General features: G+C 50.6%; 2 protein-coding genes across 5 annotated transcripts in view; both read right to left on the reverse strand.

The window, feature by feature from the left end:
- The window catches only part of LOC147096391 (E3 ubiquitin-protein ligase TRIM69-like), a 38,624-nt gene extending 18,213 nt beyond the window's left edge, over window positions 1-20,411 (reverse strand). Inside the window, exons 1-4 of one of the 4 annotated variants that reach the window (XM_085975171.1) lie at window positions 20,340-20,411; window positions 19,982-20,045; window positions 940-962; window positions 723-838 (exon numbers count right to left, since the gene is read on the reverse strand). In XM_085975171.1, the coding sequence (XP_085831297.1) occupies window positions 723-838; window positions 940-962; window positions 19,982-20,014 (172 nt within the window). In that variant the 5' untranslated portion in view covers window positions 20,015-20,045; window positions 20,340-20,411. Of the gene's footprint in view, window positions 1-722; window positions 839-939; window positions 963-19,981 lie in introns of all 4 variants that reach the window. The other 3 variants (XM_085975168.1, XM_085975170.1, XM_085975169.1) reach the window with 3 other exon arrangements.
- The window catches only part of LOC147096384 (uncharacterized), a 419,163-nt gene that overhangs the window by 295,383 nt on the left and 100,297 nt on the right, over window positions 1-23,483 (reverse strand). The window lies entirely within an intron of this gene.

Consider the following 23,483-nt stretch of genomic DNA (forward strand, 5'->3'; position numbering starts at 1 on the left):
AGTCGGTAGCGGGAGGAGATGGCGGGGAGGCAGACCGGCAAGAGGGGAGAGTCACAGTGGGGTGAACGAGAGCACGCGGGTGGGGGGGAAAAAAAAGAGTTAAATCAAGGGAGGTAATAGCGGGGGGTGGGGACAGCGGGGTGGTGAGGAATGAGTCTGCCGGGGGGAGAGTAGTTAGCGGCAGGGGGGGTGGCGGGGTAGGAAAGGATGTCTGGGGGTGAGGAGGAGACAGGGGGCGGAGGAGCCTTTAAAATGCATAAGGAATCGGAGAGAGAAACTCTAGGGCAGCGCAAAACGTGCGCGATCACATTGTCCGTCGATTATACGCTATCGGGCAGTGCCTATAAATGGAAAAAATGGGGGAAGAATAAATAATTCAAGGGGGAAACTAGAAAAGTGGGAGCAAGAGTATAAAGAAGTTGAGGAGGAAGCTGCGGCCCACATCATGAGTTGACCAACAGCCTGACCAGGAATACAAGCAAAACTGGAACAACCAGGCAACCCCCAAACTCAGAGACCCCAGCACCCACAGAGCAGGAATCCACCTTCTACTGGAACCTACACCAGGCACAGTCCAAGACAGATGATTCTTCCTGAAGCAAGCCCATCGATCCCGTGGATTAACAACTGACAATGTGATCATTTAATCCACGATCTGGGAGCCCGTTCAGTCTCTGCTCATCTGGATTTATAAATCAGGAAAAGGAATACAAGAGTTTTACCGGGGTTAATGGCGTCTATCATTTCTCTCCACGCTGTGTACTGTAAAGGGCCGATGAACTTTCCGATAGACAGGGCGCCATCTGCTACTGACAGTACTTTATATTCCTCACTACTCCTGTAAACAGTAAACAGTAGATGTTATAAAAATTGTCCATGAACAATTTTCTGAGTTATTTTCCCAAACTGTGCAGAGTTTCAGTAAAGAGCATGTCCTACCTCCTCTTCCGACAAGTTTCCTCCTGAAATAAATAAAACACAATCTTAGTTGACAGACGGAGCGTCTGTATCCGGACAGCGGAAATGACACCTAGATTGTTACAAGCTGCTGATAATCTGAATTCTCACTGCTGCCGACACACAGATAGAAAGAGGAAATAACCGCTCTATTTGATACTAGCTGAAGTGCCCGGCGGTGCCGAGGCTTTTTCGAGGGCATGTTGTTGTTGGGGGGGGGGGGGGGGGGGGGGGGAAAAGAGAGAAAGAAAGAAAGAAAAGAAAGAAAGAAAGAGAGGTAGGGGGAAACGGAGGGGGGGGGAAGGGAAGGGGAAGGGGGGGAGGGAGGGGGGAAGGGAGGGCTTGAGGCTGAGAGACAGGCACGGCCACGCCCGGTTGCCGGGGTAACCCTGCCGCGCCGCCCCGCACTGCCGAGAGCCCAGCTCTCCGAGCCCCGCCCCCCCCGGCCGAGAGCCATGCTCTCCAAGCCCCGCCCCCCCGGCCGAGAGCCGCGCTCTCCAAGCCCCGCCCCCCCCAGCCGAGAGCCGCGCTCTCCAAGCCCCGCCCCCCCGGCCGAGAGCCGCGCTCTCCAAGCCCCCCCCCCCCCGGCCGAGAGCCGCGCTCTCCAAGCCCCAGCCGGCCCGCACTCCCGTTGCCGGGGTAACCCGATCCGCACTCGAGAGAGCCCCCCCCCCCAACCGAGCCGAGCGCGGAACAGAGTCTCACCTGCTCCTGCTGCGCGCGCACCCTGACCCTCGTGGCTGACGCCGTTGCCCCGGGTAACGTGACACCGGGGGGGGGGGGGGGGGGGGGGGGGGGGGGGGTGTGGTGAGGAGCTTAGCAGCAGCCCAGTTACCTAGCTCAGGCCTGGCTGGGCAAGAGAGGCCTAGGCTTTCAGGCCTAAGAAAAAAAACAGGCAAAGGTAGGAAAAAGAATGTTCAGGTGAGATAAAATATTTACAAATGAGTGATTTATTTTAAAAGAATTTAATAAATTGAATTTTATTTTGCTGGTAGTGTATATTTGAAAAGAAAGACGCAGAAAGCAGGAAAAAGAATGGAAGCAAGATGGCGGCGACTCACCTCGGTTCAGAACGATAAGGCCCGCCCACACACGCACCATTGGTCGACCGTCAGGTGACCAAAGCGTAGGATTGGTCAATCGTCCCGTCACTCGACCGTAGGAGGGCCCGGCCGCACGCGGCAGCAAGCCGCCGTACGATTGGTCGACCTCGAGGTCACTCTGTCGCTAATGAGATGCTAATGAGCAGAACGTTGAAGGTTTTTCAGATACCGCGGGCGCGATTTTAGCCCGGCCGAAACGTAAATACGCTTAAAACCGTCTCGGAAGCGTAAGCTTTCTTTGGAGGTAACGCGCGCGTAGGTACGCCCTGTAACTTTCGAGCGCATAGCCCGACAGACGCACAGGCGATGACAGACAGACAGATGTACCGATATATATATATATTGATATATATATATATCTCAATGACCTGGACTTGTGAATACAAGGCATAATTGACAACTTTGCAGCAGACACAAAACTTGGCAATGTAGTAAACATTGAGGAGGATAGCGGCAGACTGCAGGAGGACAGAGACAGACCGGTGAAATTTAACGCAGAGAAGTGCGACGTGCTGGATTTTGTTAGGAAGAACGAGGAGAGGCAACAAACTGACGGACACAATTTTAAAGGCGGTGCAGGAACAGAGCGACCCGCGGGATCACTTACACAAATTGTTTAAGGTGGCAGGACAAGTTTATAAAGCTGTTAAAGGAGCAAATGGGATCATTGGCTTTATAAATATTGGCACAGAGTAGAAAAGCAAAGAGGTTCTGCCAACCCTTTATAACGCACTGGTTAGGCCTCAGCTGGAGTATTGTGTCCAGTTCTGGGCACCACACTTTAAGAAGGATGTCAAGCCCTTGGAGAGGGTGCAGAAGAGATTCACCAGAATGGTACCAGGAATGAGGGACTTCAATGATGTTGTGAGACTAGAGATGGTGGGATTATTCTCCTTAGAGCAGAGAAGGTTCAGGGAAGATTTAATACAGGTGCTCAAAATGATGAGGCTTTTATAGAGTAAATGGGGAGAACCTGTTTCCACTGAGAGCTCGGTCCTAACCAGAGGACACAGATTAACATAATTGGCAAAAAACCAGAGACGACACGGGGAAACACTCTGTTACACAGCGAGTTGTCGTGATCTGGAATGTACGACTGCAAAGGGCGGTGGAAGCAGATTCAATCATAACTTTCAACAGGGAATTGGGTAAATACTTGAAAAGGAGAAACAATTCTGGGCTATGGGGAAAGACCAGGTGAACGAGATTAATAGGTCAACTCTTTCAAAGGGCAGACACAAACACGATGGGCCGAATGGCCTCCTTCTGTGCTGTAGGATTCCATGATTTTAAGTAGTTGAAAAGCCTGATTGTGTCAGATACTGGAACTCAACATCAGTGTCACTCACAGACACAGTGACTCTCACACCCACCGCACCAGACACACCCACTAATTTTAACTGTAACTCGATTCCAATGTGCGTTCTCGGTGAATATTAAACTTGGGCAACACAGAAATAATTACAAACATACTGTCAAGATCACGGCAAGCCATTTCCGACAGTGTGGGAGCTGGTTAGTTCGGTGACAACAGCAGAACCGCCCCGGAATAGACAAAACAATCGGTTTAAATCAGTTTCACATTTTCAGAAACTGCTGCATTTATTTCAAAGTTATCATAGAATAATAAAATCATAGAATATCACAGCACAGAAGGAGGCCATGCAGCCCATCTCGACTGTGCCGGCTCTTTGAAAGAGCTGTCTAATTTATTCCCACACCCCAGCTTTTCCCCAGAACCCTGAAAATGAGACCTCTTCAAGTACATGTCCCATTGCCTTTTGAAAGTTCCTATGGAATCTGTAGTGTATGTACCTTTAAGAGAGAGCTACTTTTACAGCTCCTGTATACTGTAGTACCGGCAGTGACCACACCTGTATATAAGCCTTGAGCATGCCTCTGTACTGTCAGTCTTGAGACTACCCTACTCCAGTAAACACCTGTTGATTGTTAAGTTACAGCCTCCGCGTAGTTATTGGGAAAACATCATACTTTAAGAATCACCGATTCAACAGTGGCGACGAGGTCGATTCGAATCTGCCTGCAACTCTGCATTTCCCTTCAAGGATTCACTCCGGGAGGGCGGTGGAAGAAAGTCGAGACCAGAAGCACGGGCGTCGACCACAAGCAACCGCCCAGTCATCCAGCAGAGAGTGAACATCGTAGGGGAGGCTGTTGAGAGCCGGGCTTGGTTCCCCAGCCACGACGATCCAGCAACAGACTGGCAACAGGTACAGCGCAGACCCTTCCCGGACAGCGGCGGCTGGAGCCGACCGACGGCATAGAAAAAGCCGAGCAGCGTCGACGGGGTCAGAGGGTGAAGCGCACCCGGGGGTTGAAAGCCGAGCAGCATCGGAGAGAGAGAAGAGGAAGAGAGGAGGGGAAAAGAGAGAGAGCGCGAGAGAGCGAGAGAAAAGCCAGGTTCAGGACCGAGCGACGGCAACGGGAAAGGCGCACAGGAGAACGCGCAGAGCACAGCCAGAGCTCAAGGGCTGAACCGCGTCTGCGGGGAGAAGAAGGGAGAGCGCAGGAGACACCATTGAGCCGCGGAGAAGGAGGGAGAGCGCGGGAGACGCCATTTTTAGAAGCCGCAGCGGAGAAGAAGGGCGAGCGCGGGAAAAAAGGAAAGCGTGGGAGACCCCATTTTGTGCCAGCGGAGAAGAAGGGAGACGCCATTTTAGACAGTTAAATCACACCCAGGGATGCCGAAGAGTGGCAGTATCACTGCGTTCGACAATGAAGTCGAAGATTGGGCGACATATGTGGAACGCATTGATGTGTACTGCAGGGCGAATGAAGTGCCAGATGCTAGGAAAGCACTGGTTTTGTTAAATTCCATGGGTGCAAAAACTTATGGCTTACTGCGAAACCTAATAACCCCAGAGAAGCCCGTGGATAAGAATTTCCAAAGCATAGTAGAAATCCTACAGGACCACTTAAACCCCACACCGCTGCTGATAGCAGAAAGATTGAAGTTCCACAAAAGGAACCAGCATAAAGACGAAAGTAATGCTGAGTACTTAACGGAACTGCGCAAGCTATCGAAACACTGCCAGTTTGGAGTGGGAATAGCAGATACGTTAAGGGACAAGTTTGTGTGTGGGCTTCAAAGTGAAGGAACCCAGAAACGGCTTCTATCAGAAAAGGATCTTACACTGGACAAGGCTTTCAGCATGGCAGTATGTTCTTATGTATCACACGAAGCAGCCGCACGGGGCGCGGCAGAGATACAACGGAGACCGCAAGAATATGGCACCAATGAAATGTCATATGGAGCAGGGAAGTGCTATCGCTGCGGCAGAACAACACATGACCAGACGGATTGTTGGTTCAAGGACCAAGTGTGCAGACATGAAGGTAAGCATGCAGGTGCAGCAGGCGGTGTAGCAAGAGGGTTCGAGTACAGGAACAAGGATGTCTTGCTACAGTTGTACAGGGCCTTGGTGAGACCGCACCTTGAGTATTGTGTGCAGTTTTGGTCACCTTACCTGAGGAAGGACATTCTTGCCATGGAGGGAGTGCAGCAAAGATTCACCAGGCTGATACCTGGGATGGCAGGAATGACGTATGAGGAGAGATTGTGTCAATTGGGCTTATACTCACTGGAGTTTAGAAGATTGAGAGGGGATCTCATCGAAACCTATAAAATTCTGTCAGGTCTGGCCAGACTAGATGCAGGAAGGATGTTTCTGATGGCCAGGGAGTCCAGAACCAGGGGTCATAGTTTAAGGATAAGGGGCAAGCCATTTAGGACTGAAATGAGGAGGAATTTCTTCACCCAGAGAGTGGTGAACCTGTGGAATTCTCTGCCACAGAGGGCAGTGGAGGCCAGTTCATTAAATATATTCAAGAAAGAGTTGGATATATTTCTTGAGGCTAAAGGGATCAAGGGATATGGGGAAAAGGCAGGGACAGGGTACTGAATTTGGATGATCAGCCATGATCTCATTGAATGGCAGAGCAGGCTCTAAGGGCCGAATGGCCTACTCCTGCTCCTATCTTCTATGTTTCTATGACAGTGTGGAAAAGCAGGACACATAGCAAGAGTCTGCAGGTCAGGGAAGAAAACCAGCAGCAAGAACTCTCCACAGGAGAAGTACAAAAAGGTACATAAGGTGATGGACAGTAGTTCAGACGAACAGAAAAGTGACACAGACTCCGGAAGCAAGGAGCTGGGTTGTCTGAAACTACATAAGGTAATCAAAATGGAGGATCACCAGACTATCTGGGTCACACTCAAGATAGACAGAGTCCAAGTGAAAATGGAATTGGACACTGGATCAGCCCTAACAGTCATAAACCAAAGGGACTACAAGCGGCTATTTTCACATATACCCTTGAAAGCTACAGAGATTGTCTTGAAGACGTACACGGGGCAAAAAGTCTACCCCAAAGGAAAAATAAGGGTGAAAGTGATATACAAAGGCCAGGAAATACCTAAAATGGACCTATGTGTATTGCCAGATGGAGGACCACCACTACTAGGATGTGAATGGATCCGGAAGATACAATTAGATTGGCATTCCATACAGGCACTGAAGGTTGAGGCCAAAAAGGATGACGACGTCACACCTGGACGACTGTCAAAAATGCTAACTGACGCACAAGAAGTGTTCCAGGAGGGACTCGGAACACTAAAAGGCATAACAGCAACGATTAAAATAGAGGAAAATGCAAGCCCAAAGTTTTTAAGGCCAGACCGGTACCTTATGCGATCCGACCAGCGTCGAAGCAGAGCTGGAAGGGTTGGAACGTTCAGGAGTACTGTCCAAAGTAGACTGGAGCGAGTGGGTTACACCCATCGTTCCTGTAATGAATAGGTCGTTGAGTAATACGCCTGGGGAACCAAAGAAGGTCCGCATCTGTGGGGATTTTAAGGTGACAGTGAACCCAGTCCTTCACACGGTACAATATCCGCTTCCACGGATTGAGGATATTTTCGCCTCGCTATCTGGAGGTAAACGCTTCACCAAAATTGATCTGGCCCAGGCGTACTTGCAAATGGAGGTAGAAGAAGCCTCGAAACAATACCTCACGATCAACACTCAAAAGGTCTCTACCAATACAACCGGCTGGTGTTCGGGGTAGCATCGGCTCCGGCTATTTGGCAAAGGGCAATGGAACAAGTCCTGCAAGGGATTCCAGGGACCCAGTGTTATTTGGACGACATCCTGGTCACGGGCGAAAATGACAGTGATCACCTCGCCAACCTGGAGAAGGTGCTCACTAGATTAAAGGAATATGGGCTACGAGCTAATCGCCACAAGTGCGAGTTTTTCCAGAAACAGATCTCGTATTGTGGCCACGTTATTGATGAAGAGGGTTTACATAAGTCCCCTGAAAAGATTGAGGCAGTAGTCAAGGCTCCAGCACCGGAAAATGTGTCACAACTGCGGTCGTTCCTCGGGCTGGTGAACTACTACCATAAGTTCTTACCAAATTTGTCTACAGTATTACACCCACTGAACACCCTACTGCAAACGGGGGCAGGCGTACCAGTCTCCAATCTCAGGCAGGCGTACCAGTCTCCAATCTCAGGCAGGCGTACCAGTCTCCAATCTCAGGCAGGCGTACCAGTCTCCAATCTCAGGCAGGCGTACCAGTCTCCAATCTCAGGCAGGCGTACCAGTCTCCAATCTCAGGCAGGCGTACCAGTCTCCAATCTCAGGCAAGGAGAAAGGTCAAAAGTATTCAAGGTGTGACGTCACCACAAAGCGGGGAAGTGATTGGTTGGTAAGTATTTCTCCCTTTTTAAGCTTAAACCTCTTTGGTTTATAGTTTCTAAGGTGTGATATTCACCATCTACAATCGAGGCAGAGGGTATTTAAGAATAATAATAAATTTAATTAATTACATAGAATGGGAGATCAGGTGATGTGTTGCTGCTGCAATATGTGGGAGCTGGTGGACAACATTGATGCTCACGGTGATCACATTTGCAGTAAGTGTTGGCTGCTCGAGGAATTCCGGCTCCGTGTTGAAGAGCTGGAGTCCGAGCTTCAAACACTGAGACACATCAGGGAGGGGGAGAGTTACCTGGACTCTGTGTATCAGGAGGTATTCACACCAATTAGATTAATTAATTCAGATGTAGGCCGTGGCCAGGGTCAGGATGGTGTGACTAGAAGTGAGGCAGGTACGGGGATCCAGGAGGTAGTGTTGGAGGAGCCGCAGCCCTTGCACTTGTCCAACAGGTTCGAGGCTCTTACTCCCTGTGAGGATGGGAACAGGGACTGCGGGGCGGATGAGCAACCTGGCCACAGCACCGTGGAGCGGGGGGCCATTCAAGTGGGGGGGGGGGGGGGGGGGGGGGGGAGTTAAAAGAAATGTTGTAGTGGTAGGGGATAGTATCATTAGGGGGATAGATAGAGTTCTTTGCAGCCGAGAGCGAGAGTCCCGAAGGCTGTGTTGCCTGCCCGGTGCCAGGGTTAAGGACATCTCCTCTGGACTGGAGAGAAACTTGGAGGGGGAGGATCCAGTTGTCGTGGTCCATGTTGGTACCAACAACATAGATAGGACAAGGAAGGAGGTTCTGCTGAGGGAGTTTGAGCAGCTAGGGGTCAAATTAAAAAGCAGAACCACAAGGGTAATAATCTCTGGATTATTACCTGAGCCACGAGCGAATTTGGCTAGGACAAATAAAATTAGACAGTTAAATGCGTGGCTCAAAGACTGGTGTGGGAGAAATGGGTTTAGCTTCCTGGGACACTGGCACCAGTACTGGGGCAGGAGGGAGCTGTTCCATTGGGACGGGCTTCACTTGGCCAGTGCTGGGACTAGAGTCCTGGCGGATCATATAACTAGGGCTGTAGAGAGGGCTTTAAAACTAATGTGGTAAACCACTGTTATAGTTATCACTGTATATTGTTCTCACTGTTCTCACGGTCACATCACTACACGAGGTCGCCTCTTGTCGCACTGTTATACCTGGGCTGACCACCTCCGACTCCGCCCATTACCTGCCCAGGTATAAAGGTAGCTGACTGGCTAGTATTCCTCCCTGTTGGATCGGATCACCCACGAGGGTGGGCTCTGTTATTTAGCTAATAAAAACCTTCAGTTACGTTCTTAACTCGTCGCCTTTTATTGGACTAATTGATAGGCATATCAATTTTATTAGCTAAATTTTAAAGATGTCTGATAATGAACAGCAACAGCAAGGAGCTCACCCAGCAGCACAGCAACAGCAGCCTCCAGACAACGGGCCACACCAGCCGGCTTGGCTGCAAGCCTTGAAACCACCATACCTGGATCTAAACCCACAGGCACCAAACGCAGCCCTCAACTTCAAACACTGGCTGGACTGCTTCGAATCCTACCTGGAAGAATCCGGCGCCCCGCAGAGATCCAAACTAAGACTTCTGAACGCCCAAGCGAGCCCGAGAGTATACGCACTCATACAGGACACGACTACGTACGAGGCCGCTATCAACCTACTGAAACAGCAGTACCGCAGCCCGGTAAATTACATGTACACCAGGCACCTCCTAAGATCCCGCCCGCAACAGCCAGGAGAGTCTGTAGCTGAATTTTTACGGGCGCTAAGAGCACTCGGCAGGAACTGTGACTTTAAAGCGGTGACGGCTGTTGAAAATACGGAAGATAATATCCGCGATGCCTTTGTGAAAGGCCTACGGTCCGACTACTCACGGCAAAGACTGCTTGAAGCTAAAGACCTCGACCTGGACAAAGCTGAAGCCCTCGCTCTCTCCCTGGAGGTGGCCCATCAGGACCAGGAGGCGTTTTCCAGGTACTGCTCGCGACCCTGGGACTCGGGCCCGACCCCTACCGCAATACCCTTCGCAGCGCCGCCCCCGGGACCTACCTCAGCGTCGGCGTCCCGGACCCGACCGGGCCCGCCACCCCCGGTACCGGCTCCGACATCGGGCACCCGCGATCGGGCCGCCGGCTGCTTCTTTTGCGGCCAGGAGAAGCACCCGAGGTCGCGCTGCCCAGCCAGGAACTCTACCTGCACAACCTGCAGGAAGAAAGGCCACTTCTCTAAGGCCTGCAGGAGCGGATCTTCAGAGGCCAGCAGTGCCTCATGCGAACTGTGGGGGCGGCCATCTTCTTTCACGGCAACTGAGGCCAGTATCCCCACACGTGAGTCATGGGGGCGGCCATCTTTGATCAAGGCAACCGACCCCAATAGTGCCTCATGTGAGTTATGGGGGCAGCCATCTTCTCCGCCATTTTGTCCTACCTCGTGGGAGACGCCATTTTACACACCACGCCCGACTGCCACCGGGCCCCCGGACCCGACGACCGCCTCGCCCGCAGACGACAACGACTCGCTTACCTACACGCTAGCCTCCGTCACTCTGGATCAAGCCCGCCCACACCACCTGTCCAAGTCGATGATGGACATCAAAGTAAACGGCCACGCCACGACCTGCCTGTTCGACAGCGGAAGCACGGAGAGCTTCATCCACCCAGACACGGTGAGCCGCTACTCCCTCCCTGTCCTGCCAACGCGCAACCGAATCTCGATGGCATCGAGGTCCCACGCCACGGACATTAGCGGCTACTGTGCTGTGACCTTGTCGGTTAAGGGTACAGAGTATAAAAACTTTAAACTCCTCGTCCTCCCCCAGCTCTGCGCTGCCGTCCTACTAGGGCTGGACTTCCAATCCCACCTCCAAAGTGTAACCCTAGCATACGGTGGACCCCTCCCCCCACTCACAGTCGACAACCAGCGAAGGTTAAACCGCCCACCGCGTAACACCTGCAGCCTATCCACCCTCAAGGTGCCGCCACCTTCCCTGTTCGCTAACCTCACCCCCGACTGCAAACCCGTCGCTACCAAGAGCAGGCGGTACAGCGCTGGGGACAGAGCTTTCATTAGCTCTGAGGTGCAGCGTCTCCTGAAGGAGGGCATCATCGAGGGGAGCAACAGCCCCTGGCGTGCCCAGGTCGTGGTCGTTAAGACCGGCGATAAAAATCGCCTGGTCATCGACTACAGCCAGACCATAAACAGATACACCCAGCTGGACGCATACCCCCTTCCCCGCATATCTGACATGGTCAATCAGATTGCACAATACCGCGTATTCTCGACCATCGACCTTAAGTCGGCCTACCACCAACTCCCTATCCACCCCGAGGACCGCCAGTACACCGCCTTCGAGGCGAATGGGCGCCTATACCACTTCCTTAGGGTCCCCTTCGGTGTCACCAACGGGGTCTCGGTCTTCCAAAGGGAGATGGACCGGATGGTTGACCAGAACGGACTGCAGGCCACATTCCCCTACCTAGATAACGTCACCATCTGCGGCCGCGACCGGCAGGACCACGACGTGAATCTGGAGAAATTCCTCCGTACGGCCCAACGGCTGAACCTCACCTACAATAAGGAGAAATGCGTGTTTAACACAGCGCGCCTTGCCATCCTTGGCTGTGTAGTAGAGAACGGAGTCATCGGCCCCGACCCCGAAAGAATGCGCCCCCTCATGGAGCTACCCCTCCCCCACTGTCCAAAAGCACTTAGGAGAACCCTGGGGCTTTTCGCCTACTATGCCCAATGGGTACCCAATTATGCGGACAAAGCCAGACCCCTCCTGAAAACCACATCCTTCCCCCTCACGGAAGAGGCGTGCGCGGCCTTCTCCCTCATTAAGGGAGACATAGCCAAGGCCACAATGCACGCAGTGGATGAGTCAATCCCCTTCCAAGTGGAGAGCGATGCATCCGACTTCGCCCTAGCCGCTACCCTTAACCAGGAGGGTAGGCCGGTAGCCTTCTTCTCAAGGACCCTACAGGGCCCCGAGACCCGACACTCGTCGGTCGAGAAGGAAGCCCAGGCAATTGTGGAGGCAGTACGGCGCTGGAGGCACTACTTGGCAGGCAAACGATTTACCCTCCTCACCGACCAACGCTCGGTTGCCTTCATGTTTAATAACAAGCTGAGGGGCAAGATCAAGAACGACAAAATCTTGAGGTGGAGAATCGAGCTTTCCACCTATGATTATGAGATCTTGTACCGGCCCGGTAAACTGAACGACCCCCCTGATGCTCTTTCACGCATTACATGCGCCAGCGCGCAAAGTGATAGACTTCAGACCCTCCACAATGACCTCTGCCACCCCGGAGTCACCAGACTCTACCATTTCATTAAGGCCCGCAACCTGCCATACTCCATCGAGGAGGTCAGGACCATGACCAGGAACTGCCAGATCTGTGCTGAGTGCAAACCGCACTTCTATAAGCCGGACAGAGCAAGCCTGATCAAGGCCACCCGCCCCTTCGAGCGTCTGAGCATCGACTTCAAGGGGCCCCTACCGTCATCCGACCGTAATGTGTACTTCCTCAACATCGTTGATGAGTACTCCCGTTTCCCCTTTGCCTTCCCCTGCCCAGACATGACCAGTAACACGGTCATTAAATGCCTGAACAAACTCTTCGCCTTGTTCGGGTTCCCGAACTATATACATAGTGACCGGGGCGCCTCCTTCATGAGCGAGGAACTCCGTCAGTTCCTATTGGAGAGGGGTATTGCAGCAAGCAGGACCACCAGCTACAACCCCCGAGGGAACGGCCAGGTGGAAAGAGAGAACGCGACGGTATGGAAGGCCACCCTCTTAGCCTTAAAGTCTAAGGGCCTCCCAACCTCCCGCTGGCAAGAGGTCCTCCCGATTGCGCTGCACTCCATCCGGTCACTACTTTGCACTGCCATTAACACCACCCCCCATGCCCGAATGTTTGTCTTCCCCAGGAAGTCGACTACGGGAACCACCCTACCAACCTGGCTGACCTCTCCGGGACCCGTCTTGCTGCGAAAGCACGTGAGGGCCCATAAAGCGGACCCCCTGGTCGAGAAGGTGAACCTCCTGCACGCCAACCCCCAGTACGCCTATGTGGCTTACCCAGACGGACGGGAGGACACTGTCTCCTTACGAGACCTCGCACCCTCACCCCCCCCTCCCAACCCCCCGAGTCCAGCCGAGGTAGACGGCATGCTGGAACCCCACGAGCCTTTGCCGACTACGCAGACACCAGCTTTAACACCGGATAATGTAACACCGCCGCTGCGACGATCGGAGAGGCTAACGAAGCCTCCGGACAGACTGACATACCAGAGCTGGTAATACACTTCACCCCGCCGGACTCTAATCTAAACAAGGGGTGAATGTGGTAAACCACTGTTATAGTTATCACTGTATATTGTTCTCACTGTTCTCACTGTCACATCACTACACGAGGTCGCCTCTTGTCGCACTGTTATACCTGGGCTGACCACCTCCGACTCCGCCCATTACCTGCCCAGGTATAAAGGTAGCTGACTGGCTAGTATTCCTCCCTGTTGGATCGGATCACCCACGAGGGTGGGCTCTGTTATTTAGCTAATAAAAACCTTCAGTTACGTTCTTAACTCGTCGCCTTTTATTGGACTAATTGATAGGCATATCAACTAACTAGTGGGGGGGGTTCCTAGAGAGCAAATAATAAAAATGACAACAGAGAAGGTCATAGACTTAGGTAGCAGTGGGGAAATTAAAAACCAGAGCATGTCAGGAAGGGGCAGAAGGTATGGAGTAAAAGGTAAAGTAATAAAAAGGGCAAAAGCAGGAACCAAGTGTCACAAAACATCTTTGAAAGTTCTCTATCTGAATGCACGTAGCATTCGTAACAAAATAGACGAGTTAATGGCACAAATAACTACATATGGGTATGATCTTGTGGCCATTACAGAAACATGGCTGCAGGGTGACAATGCCTGGGAATTAAACATACCAGGTTATTTAACAATCAGGAAGGACAGGCAGGAAGGAAGGGGAGGTGGGGTGGCTATGTTAATAAAGGAAGGAATCACTGTAATACAGAGAAAGGATATTGGGTCAAAAGATCAGGACAATGAAACAGTTTGGGTGGAGGTAAGGAATAATAAGGGGAAAAAAAACACTAGTGGGCGTAGTCTATAGGCCTCCGAACTGTGGCAACTCTGTTGGACGGAGTATCAATCAGGAAATAGTTGAGGCTTGTAATAAGGGAACATCTATAATTATGGGGGATTTTAACTATCATATTAATTGGACAAATCAAATTGGGCAGGGCTGCCTTGAGGATGAGTTCATTGAGTGTATTAGGGATGGGTTTCTTCAGCAGTATGTAACTGAACCGACCAGGGGGCAAGCAACCTTAGATCTGGTCCTGTGTAACGAGACAGGATTAATTAAAAATGTCCTAGTAAAGGATCCCCTTGGAATGAGTGACCATAACATGGTTGAATTCCATATTCAATTAGAGGGTGAGAAGGTTGGATCTCAAACAAGCGTGCTAAGCTTGAATAAAGGAGACTATGAAGGTATGAGAGCTGAATTGAGTAGTGTGGATTGGGAAAATAGATTAAAGGGTAAGACGATACATGATCAGTGGGGTACATTTAAGGAGTTATTTTACAACTTCCAAAAAAAATATATTCCACTGAGAAGAAAAGGGTGTAAAAGAAAAAAGACAGCCATCCGTGGCTAAGTAAAGAAATTTAGGATAGTATTCGACTAAAAACAAGGGCATATAAGGTAGCCAAATCTAGTGGGAGGATAGAGGATTGGGAAAACTTTAAAAGACAGCAAAAAATAACAAAAAGATTAAGAAAGGGAAGATAGATTATGAAAGTAAATTAGCAAAAAATATAAAAACAGATAGTAAGAGTTTTTATACTTATATAAAAAGAAAAAGGGTGGCTAAAGTAAATGTTGGTCCCTTAGAAAATGAGAATGGGAAATTAATGGTGGGAAATATGGAGATGGCAAAAACACTGAATGAATATTTTATATCAGTCTTTACAGTAGAAGACACTAAGAATATCCCAACATTGCACAAACAGGGGGCTCAGGGGGCTAAAAAGGGGGGGGGGGGGGGCGCGGAGGAGCTAAACACAATCAAAATCACTACAGAAGTGGTACTCGGTAAAATAATGGGACTCAAGGCAGATAAATCACCTGGACCTGATGGCTTACATCCTAGGGTCTTGAGGGAAGTGGTGGTAGGGATTGTGGATGCATTGGTAATAATTTTCCAAAACTCCCTGGACTCGGCAATGGTCCCAGCAGACTGGAAAACTGCTAATGTAACACCCTTATTTAAAAAGGGCAGTAGACAGACGGCTGGAAACTATAGAGCGGTTAGCCTAACATCTGTGGTAGGTAAAATTTTGGAGTCCATTATTAAGGAGACAGTAACAGGACATTTGGATAATCATAATTTAATAGGACAAAGTCAGCATGGTTTTATGAAGGGGAAGTCATGTTTGACAAATTTGCTGGAGTTCTTTGAGGAAGTAACATATAGGGTGGATAAAGGGGAACCAGTGGACGTAGTGTATTTAGACTTCCAAAAGGCATTTGACAAGGTGCCACACAAAAGATTATTGCTTAAGATAAAAAATCACAGGATTGGGGGTAATATTCTGGCATGGATAGAGGATTGGCTATCTAACAGAAGGCAGAGAGTTGGGATAAATGGTTCATTCTCAGACTGGCAATCAGTAACTAGTGGTGTTCCGCAGGGGTCAGTGCTGGGTCCCCAACTCTTTACAATCTATATTAACGATTTGGAGGATGGGACCGAGTGTAACATATCAAAGTTTGCAGATGATACTAAGATGGGGGGGGGGGGGGGGGGGGGGAGAAAGTAGTGAGTGAGGAGGACATAAAAAACCTTCAAGGGGACATAGACAGGCTAAGTAAGTGGGCAGAGATTTGGCAGATGGAATACAATACTGGAAAGTGTGAGGTTATGCACTTTGGCAGGAAAAATCGTAGAGCAAGTTATTGTCTAAATGGCAAGAAACTGGAAAGTACTGAAGTACAAAGGGATCTGGGGGTCCTGGTGCTCGAAACTCAAAAGGTTAGTTTGCAGGTACAGCAAGTGATTAAGAAGGCCAATGGAATGTTGGCTTTCATTGCTAGGGGGATAGAATATAAAAATAGGGAGGTATTGCTTCAGTTGTACAAGGTATTGGTGAGACCGCACCTGGAATACTGCGTACAGTTTTGGTGTCCATACTTAAGAAAGGACATACTTGCTCTCGAGTCAGTACAAAGAAGGTTCACTCGGTTAATCCCGGGGATGAGGGGATGGACATATGAGGAGAGGTTGAGTAGATTGGGACTCTACTCATTGGAGTTCAGAAGAATGAGAGGCGATCTTATTGAAACATATAAGATTGTGAAGGGGTTGGATCGGGTGGATGCAGGGAAGATGTTCCCGGTGATGGGTAAAACTAGAATTAGGGGGCATAGTCTTAGAATAAGGGGCTGCTCTTTCAAAACTGAGATGAGGAGGAACTACTTCACTCAGAGGGTGGTAGGTCCATGGAATATGCTGCCCCAAAAAGCTGTAGAAGCTACATTACATAAATTTAAAACAGAAATGGACAGTTTCCTAGAAGTAAAGGGAATTAAGGGTTACGGGCAGGAATTTGGACATGAGTCTAGGTTCGGATCGGTCATGGCCCTGTGGGTAGCGGAGCGGGCCCAGGGGCCATGTAGCCTGGTCCTGCTCCTATTTCGTGTGTCTAATTCTGTTAGATGCAGGAGATGGTTCTGTGATAGTGGATTGGCAGTTAGGATCAGATCAGCCATGATCTTATTGAATGGCGGAGCAGGCTCGAGGGGCCGATTGGCCTACTCCTGCTCCTATTTCTTATGTTCTTAAACGGGGGTACCATGGAAGTGGAATGACGAATGTAAACGAGCTTTCCAGAAGTGCAAAGAATTGATCACATCAAAAGAGGTGTTGGCCCATTTCAACCCAGCACTACCAATTCAGTTGGCATGTGATGCATCACCCTATGGTATTGGAGCGGTGCTGTCGCACAAATTCCCAGACAGGTTGGAGAGGCCAGTAGCCTTTGCGTCTTGGTCACTAACCTCAGCCGAGCGCAACTACGCCCAGATCGACAGCGAGGCTCTCAGCCTAGTATGGGGAGTAAAAAAATTCAACCACTATCTGCATGGGCAGAAGTTCACCTTGCTGACTGACCACCAACCACTTGTCTCCATCTTTAATCCAAAGAAGGGCGTTCCGGTGATGACTGCACAACGGTTACAAAGATGGTCCCTTTTTCTAAGGGCGAACCAATATGAAATAGAATATAAAAGGCACGAAACAGCATGGAAACGCTGATGGGCTATCACGCTTGCCGCTGCCTACTGTGGAGGAAGCGCCAGCAGTGGACCCTATCGAGATATTTTATTCGTCAATAATTGAACGATTGCCAGTAACTAACGCGGATATAGAGAAGGAGACCTGCAATGATCCGACACTGTCTCGGGTATATGATTTGACGGTGAGGGGATGGCCAACACATGGCGACTCACTGTTGCCAGCATTCTCATCCAGAAGAGAACGGCTGTCAGTATGCCAGGGGGACAGTGATGTGTGGATCCCGAGTGGTAATTCCACCCAAGTTAAGGGAGAGAGTGCTCAATGAGCTTCACGAAGGTCATCTGGGAGGGGTGAAAATGAAAAGCCTTGCTAGGGCTTGTGGGGTGGCCAGGGATTGATCAACAAATCGAGGACCTAACCAAGAGCTGCTCAGGATGCCACAAGGTCCAAAATGCACCACCACATGCCCCTCTACACCCATGGGAGTGGCCCTCCTCTCCATGGCAACGGGTGCATATTGATTTTGCTGGTCCATTCATGGGCTCAATGTTCTTAATAGCAGTGGATGCGCACTCGAAATGGCCTAGGTGACAAAAATGTCCTCAACCACTACAGAGAAAACGATTGCAGTCCTACGGACCATATATGCCAGGAACGGCTTGCCAGAGCAGATTTGCTCTGATAATGGACCACAGTTTGTGTCCGAAGAGTTTTGGAAATTTATGAGAAGGAATGGGGTAAGGCATTACACATCCGCCCTGTTTCATCCAGCCACAAATGGATTGGCTGAGAGGTTCGTACAAACCTTTAAAAAGGCGATAAAGGCCATGTGCGATGATGAAATTCCACTACAGCATAAGGTGGACAATTTCCTGTTAGCCTACAGAAATGCGACACATGCAGTTACCAACCAGACCCCGGCCATGATGTTCTTTAACCGAAGGTTGAGATCTCGTCTGGATTTGCTCAGACCAAATGTGCGAAGAAATGTTGAGGATAAACAATTCCAGCACATCAATGAGAAGCCGACAAGGAGCTTCAATGTAAGACAACCAGTCTTGGCCCGTGACTACCGAACAGAGAAATGGCAACCCGGAACGATATGCACACGGCAGGGGCCATTAATGTACACAGTGGATGTCGGGGAGAACATTGTGAGACGCCACGTCGACCAGATCTTGGCGTCACAGGAACGAGTCAACCCCATGTCTCGCGTACCTGGGGATGAACCCGACATACCGGTAGCATCTACCTCAGAAACAGTAGCAGTGGAAACTGATGAACTAACCGACGAAAGGGGGCCAGAATCGCCTCCGCACCAAGAACAAGAACCTCAGGAAAGGCGCTATCCAGAAACAATCAGGAAGCCGCCCCAAAGACTGAATCTATAAATGGACTATTTCTGTTTAATGTGCATGTTAAAGTGTTAATTGTTATTTGAATATTATGGGTACTGCTAATCTAAAAGGGGAGGAATTGTAGTGTATGTACCTTTAAGAGAGAACTACTTTTACAGCTCCTGTATACGGGGGAGTTATCCCCAGTGTCCTAGCCAATATTTAACCCTCAGTCAACGTCACCAAAACAGATTATCTGATCATCATCACATTGCTGTTTATGGGAGCTTGCTGTGTGCATATTGGCTGCCGCGTTTCCCACATTACAACAGTGACTCGACTCCAATAGTACTTCATTGGCTGTAAAGCACTTTGAAATGTCCGGTGGCCACGAGAGGCGCTATATAAATTTCCGAGTGGCAGGCAGTGACTAGTGGGGTACCGCAAGCATCGGTCCTAGGACCCCAGCTGTTCACAATATATATTAATGATCTGGACGAGGGAATTGGATGTAATATCTCCAAATTTGCAGACGACACAAAGCTGGGCGGGAGGGTAAGCTGCGAGGAGGATGTCGTGAAACTCCAGTACGATTTGGACAGGTTGGGTGATTGGGCAGAAACATGGCAAATGCACTATAATGTGGATAAATGTGAGGTTATCCACTTTGGTGGCAAAAACAGGAAGGCAGATTATTATTTGAATGGTAATAGATTGGGAGAAGGGGAAGTGCAGAGAGACCTGGGTGTTCTTGTACACCAGTCGCTGAAGGTAAGCATGCAGGTGCAGCAGGCGGTTAAGAAGGCAAATGATATGTTGGCCTTCGTAGCAAGAGGGTTCGAGTACAGGAACAAGGACTTCTTGCTACAGTTGTACAGGGCCTTGGTGAGACCGCACCTTGAGTATTGTGTGCAGTTTTGGTCGCCTTACTTGAGGAAGGACGTTCTTGCCATGGAAGGAGTGCAGCGAAGATTCACCAGGCTGATACCTGGGACGGCAGGAAAGACGAACGAGGAGAGATTGTGTCGATTGGGCTTATACTCACTGGAGTTTAGAAGATTGAGAGGGGATCTCATTGAAACTTATAAAATTGTCAGGTCTGGACAGACTAGATGCAGGAAGGATGTTTCTGATGTCCAGGGAGTCCAGAACCAGGGGTCATAGTCTAAGGATAAGGGGTAAGCCATTTAGGACTGAAATGAGGAGGAATTTCTTCACCCAGAGAGTGGTGAACCTGTGGAATTCTCTGCCACAGAGGGCGGTGGAGGCCAGTTCATTAAGTATATTCAAGAAAGAGTTGGATATATTTCTTAAGGCTAAAGGGATTAAGGGATATGGGGAGAAGGCAGGGGCAGGGTACTGAATTTGGATGATCAGCCATGATCTCATTGAATGGCAGAGCAGGCTCGAGGGGCCGAATGGCCTACTCCTGCTCCTATCTTCTATGTTTCTATGTTTCTAATCATTCTTTCTTACCTTGTAGATTCCAACAGCTTCTTCAATGGCCATGAAGCGGTGCTCTCTGTGTTTCGACAAAACTCTACAAATCACACAGATCAATTTCATGTCAGTTTCACAACAGTTTAAGTTCTTCCTGATGTACCGCACAGTGAAGTTTACTTTCCTTCTCTTTCGGATTCAGCTTTAATTTTCGAGCTTTCTCGGCCAGGCTCGCTAAGGTCGGATTTACCCTGAGGTTTCTTCCCGGAAACTCCTCTCGACATTCCGGGCAGGAGATTCTTCGCTTCTTCGCCCAGCACCGGGTGATACAGGAGCGACAGAAGTTGTGGCCACACTCCAGTATTACCGGGTCGGTAAAGAAATCTAGACAGACCTGACAATTTAAATCCGCGGCCGAACCCTCCGACTGCTGTCTGGAGGCCATGTTCAGTATCAGTGCTTCCGGGTTGAACCTGCTTCCCCGGGGGAAGTGGATTGGCCGGAGCGACTGTCACTCACAGTGAGGGGGTGGGATTCCGGGGCGGGGCTCTGCCGGGGGGAAGCCGATTGGCCGGAGCGCCTGTCACTCAGAGTGAGGGGGCGGGTTTCCGGGGCGGGGCTCTCGCGGGGGAAGTGGATTGGCCGGAGCGCCTGTCTCTCAGAGTGAGGGGGCGGGTTCCCGGGGCGGGTTTCTCCCGCGGGAAGCGGATTGCCCGGAGCACCTGTCACTCAGAGTGAGGGGGCGGGGTTCTCCCGGGGGAAGCGGATTGCCCGGAGCGCCTGTCACTCAGAGTGAGGGGGCGGGTTCCCGGGGCGGGTTTCTCCCGGGGGAAGCGGATTGCCCGGAGCGCCTGTCACTCAGAGTGAGGGGGCGGTTTCCCGGGGCGGGTTTCTCCCGCGGGAAGTGGATTGGCCGGAGCGCCTGTCACTCAGAGTGAGGGGGCGGGTTTCCGGGGCGGGTTTCTACCGGTAGAAGGGCATTAGCCGGAGCGCCTGTCACTCAGAGTGAGGGGGCGGGTTGCCGGGGCGGGTTTCTGCCGGGGAAAGCGGATTGGCCGGAGCGCCTGTCACTCAGAGTGAGGGGGCGGGTTTTCGGGGCGGGGCTCTCCCAGGGGAAGCCGATTGGCCGGAGGAGGGGGAGTCGGCGGAGGAGAAAGAAAAGACCGCCAAAAAAAAAGAGCGCCAAAGACGGGACCCGAAAGAGAAAAAAAAAACCAGAGGAAAGCAGAAAACAGAAAGATAAGCCAAAGCAAAAAGACAGAAGAAGGAGAAGAATATACAGACCAAGGAAGAATCTGAACAGCGGCAGCACGGGGCCAGAACAACAGCCGGAGCACGAGTCCTGAACGGCGGCCGCACGGGACCGTAAACCAGGGAAAGGCCAGAGGAGCCGGGCCGAGACAGAGGCCTGGAGACCTCTGAGGGAGAGGGGAGCAGCCCGAAGGCACCGTGAGGCAGCGGCTCCCAGACGCAGACAGTGAGTACGGGTCCTGGGGAGGGAGCCTGAAGCCAGGGAAAGGCCTGAGGAGCCGGCCCAAAACAGAGGCTCAGAGACCGCTGAGGGGGAGGGGAGCAGCCGGGAGACACCGGGAAACAGCAAATCCCAGACGCAGACCAGGACAGTGAGTACGGGGCCTGGGGAGGGCCTGGAGAGCGAGAGAGTCCAGGGCCTGGGAAAGTTCGCGAGCCGGGAGAGGGAAACACCAAACCCGGGGCCCCAGAAAAGCTTACTCTAAGGTCAACAATATTTTCTACCTCTACACTACTAAAAATGAGCGAATCAGAGGAGCCACAGCAGCTCCCGAGGCGCACTGAGAGCAACCTCTTCCAGATTCCCCCCAACACCAAAAAAAATGCTAAAAAATCGCTCAAGCAACAGCAGCTGAGAGCAAAACCAGAAACTCTTTTTGCTGACTGGTACAGCAGTGGGAAAAAGTGTAATCTAATTTTTTACTCAGATCAGTCAGCGGCTTGGATCACAGCAATAAAATCACACTATACCAGGGTTAAGCATGAAAGAACCGCTGATGGGTCCAAACTGAAAATTAAGAAATCAGGGGACCCTGATAGTGCAACCACGACTGTCAACATGTACAGTGACGGAACAATATTGGTGCAAGGCAACCTCGACGACTTTGAAACGGCCTTCAAGACACTGAAAGAAATAACTGAGAGGGGAAGGAACAGCCCCAGAGTGGCTAACAGGGAAAAAGCGACACACACTCCCCCCACCATTGACAACTCACCAGGAGTAAATCAGCCTGGTCAGGAGGTGAGCAAGCCACACAGTTCTAACCAGACACTCACCCCGGGGTCCCACAGCCACATGGTACAGTTGACCAACCCCAGCGTAATTACCAGGGAGGAAGCCACACATACTCCTCCTACCACTTCCAGCTCACCAAGAGAAGAGCAGCCTAGCCAGGAAGTGAGTGAGCCCTACAGCTCTGACTGGACACACACCCTGGGATCCCACAGCCAGATACAACTAAATGATAAATTTAACCAGTTGGAGACAGAGCTGGTTAAACTTAGAGAGAAAGTCCTTAAACTGAAACATGAACAAAAGCAAGAGAGGGAGAAACACAGGAGAGAGCTGAATTTACTTGAGAATCAGGTGAAAGGGCTGCAGAAATCAATCGAGAGCCATAGGGGAGAGATAGCACCATTAGCCCAGCAGCCAGAGGCTAGAGATAAGACAATACAGAGCCCGACTGAACAGCTGCACTCCCACACTGAACAACAGCAGCAGACACAAAATACATAGAAATATAGGAGCAGGAGTAGGCCATTCGGCCCTTCGAGCCTGCTCCGCCATTCAATGAGATCATGGCTGATCATCCAAATTCAGTACCCGGTCCCTGCCTTCTCCCCATATCCCTTGATCCCTTTAACCTTAAGAAATATATCCAACTTTTTCTTGAATATACTTAATGAACTGGCCTCCACCGCCCTCTGTGGCAGAGAATTCCACAGGTTCACCACTCTCTGGGTGAAGAAATTCCTCCTCATTTCAGTCCTAAATGGCTTACCCCTTATCCTTAGACTATGACCTCTGGTTCTGGACTCCCCGGCCATCAGAAACATCCTTCCTGCATCTAGTCTGTCCAGGCGTGACAGAATTTTATAGGTTTCGATGAGATCCCCTCTCAATCTCCTAAACTCCAGTGAGTATAAGCCCAATCGACACAATCTCTCCTCATACGTCATTCCTGCCATCCCAGGTATCAGCCTGGTGAATCTTCGCTGCACTCCTTCCATGGCAAGCACGTCCTTCCTCAGGTAAGGCGACCAAAACTGCACACAGTACTCAAGGTGTGGTCTCACCAAGGCCCTGTACAACTGCAGCAAGACATCCTTGTTCCTGTACTCGAACCCTCTTGCTACGAAGGCCAACATACCATTTGCCTTCTTAACCGCCTGCTGCACCTGCATGCTTACCTTCAGTGACTGGTGTACAAGAACACCCAGGTCTCTTTGCAGTTCCCCTTCTCCCAATCTATTGCCATTCAAATAATAATCTGCCTTCCTGTTTTTG

This window comes from Somniosus microcephalus, unplaced genomic scaffold, assembly GCF_052327205.1.
Source record: "Somniosus microcephalus isolate GS21.2 unplaced genomic scaffold, FLI_Smic_1.0 unresolved_chr1, whole genome shotgun sequence".
Taxonomy (NCBI): domain Eukaryota; kingdom Metazoa; phylum Chordata; class Chondrichthyes; order Squaliformes; family Somniosidae; genus Somniosus; species Somniosus microcephalus.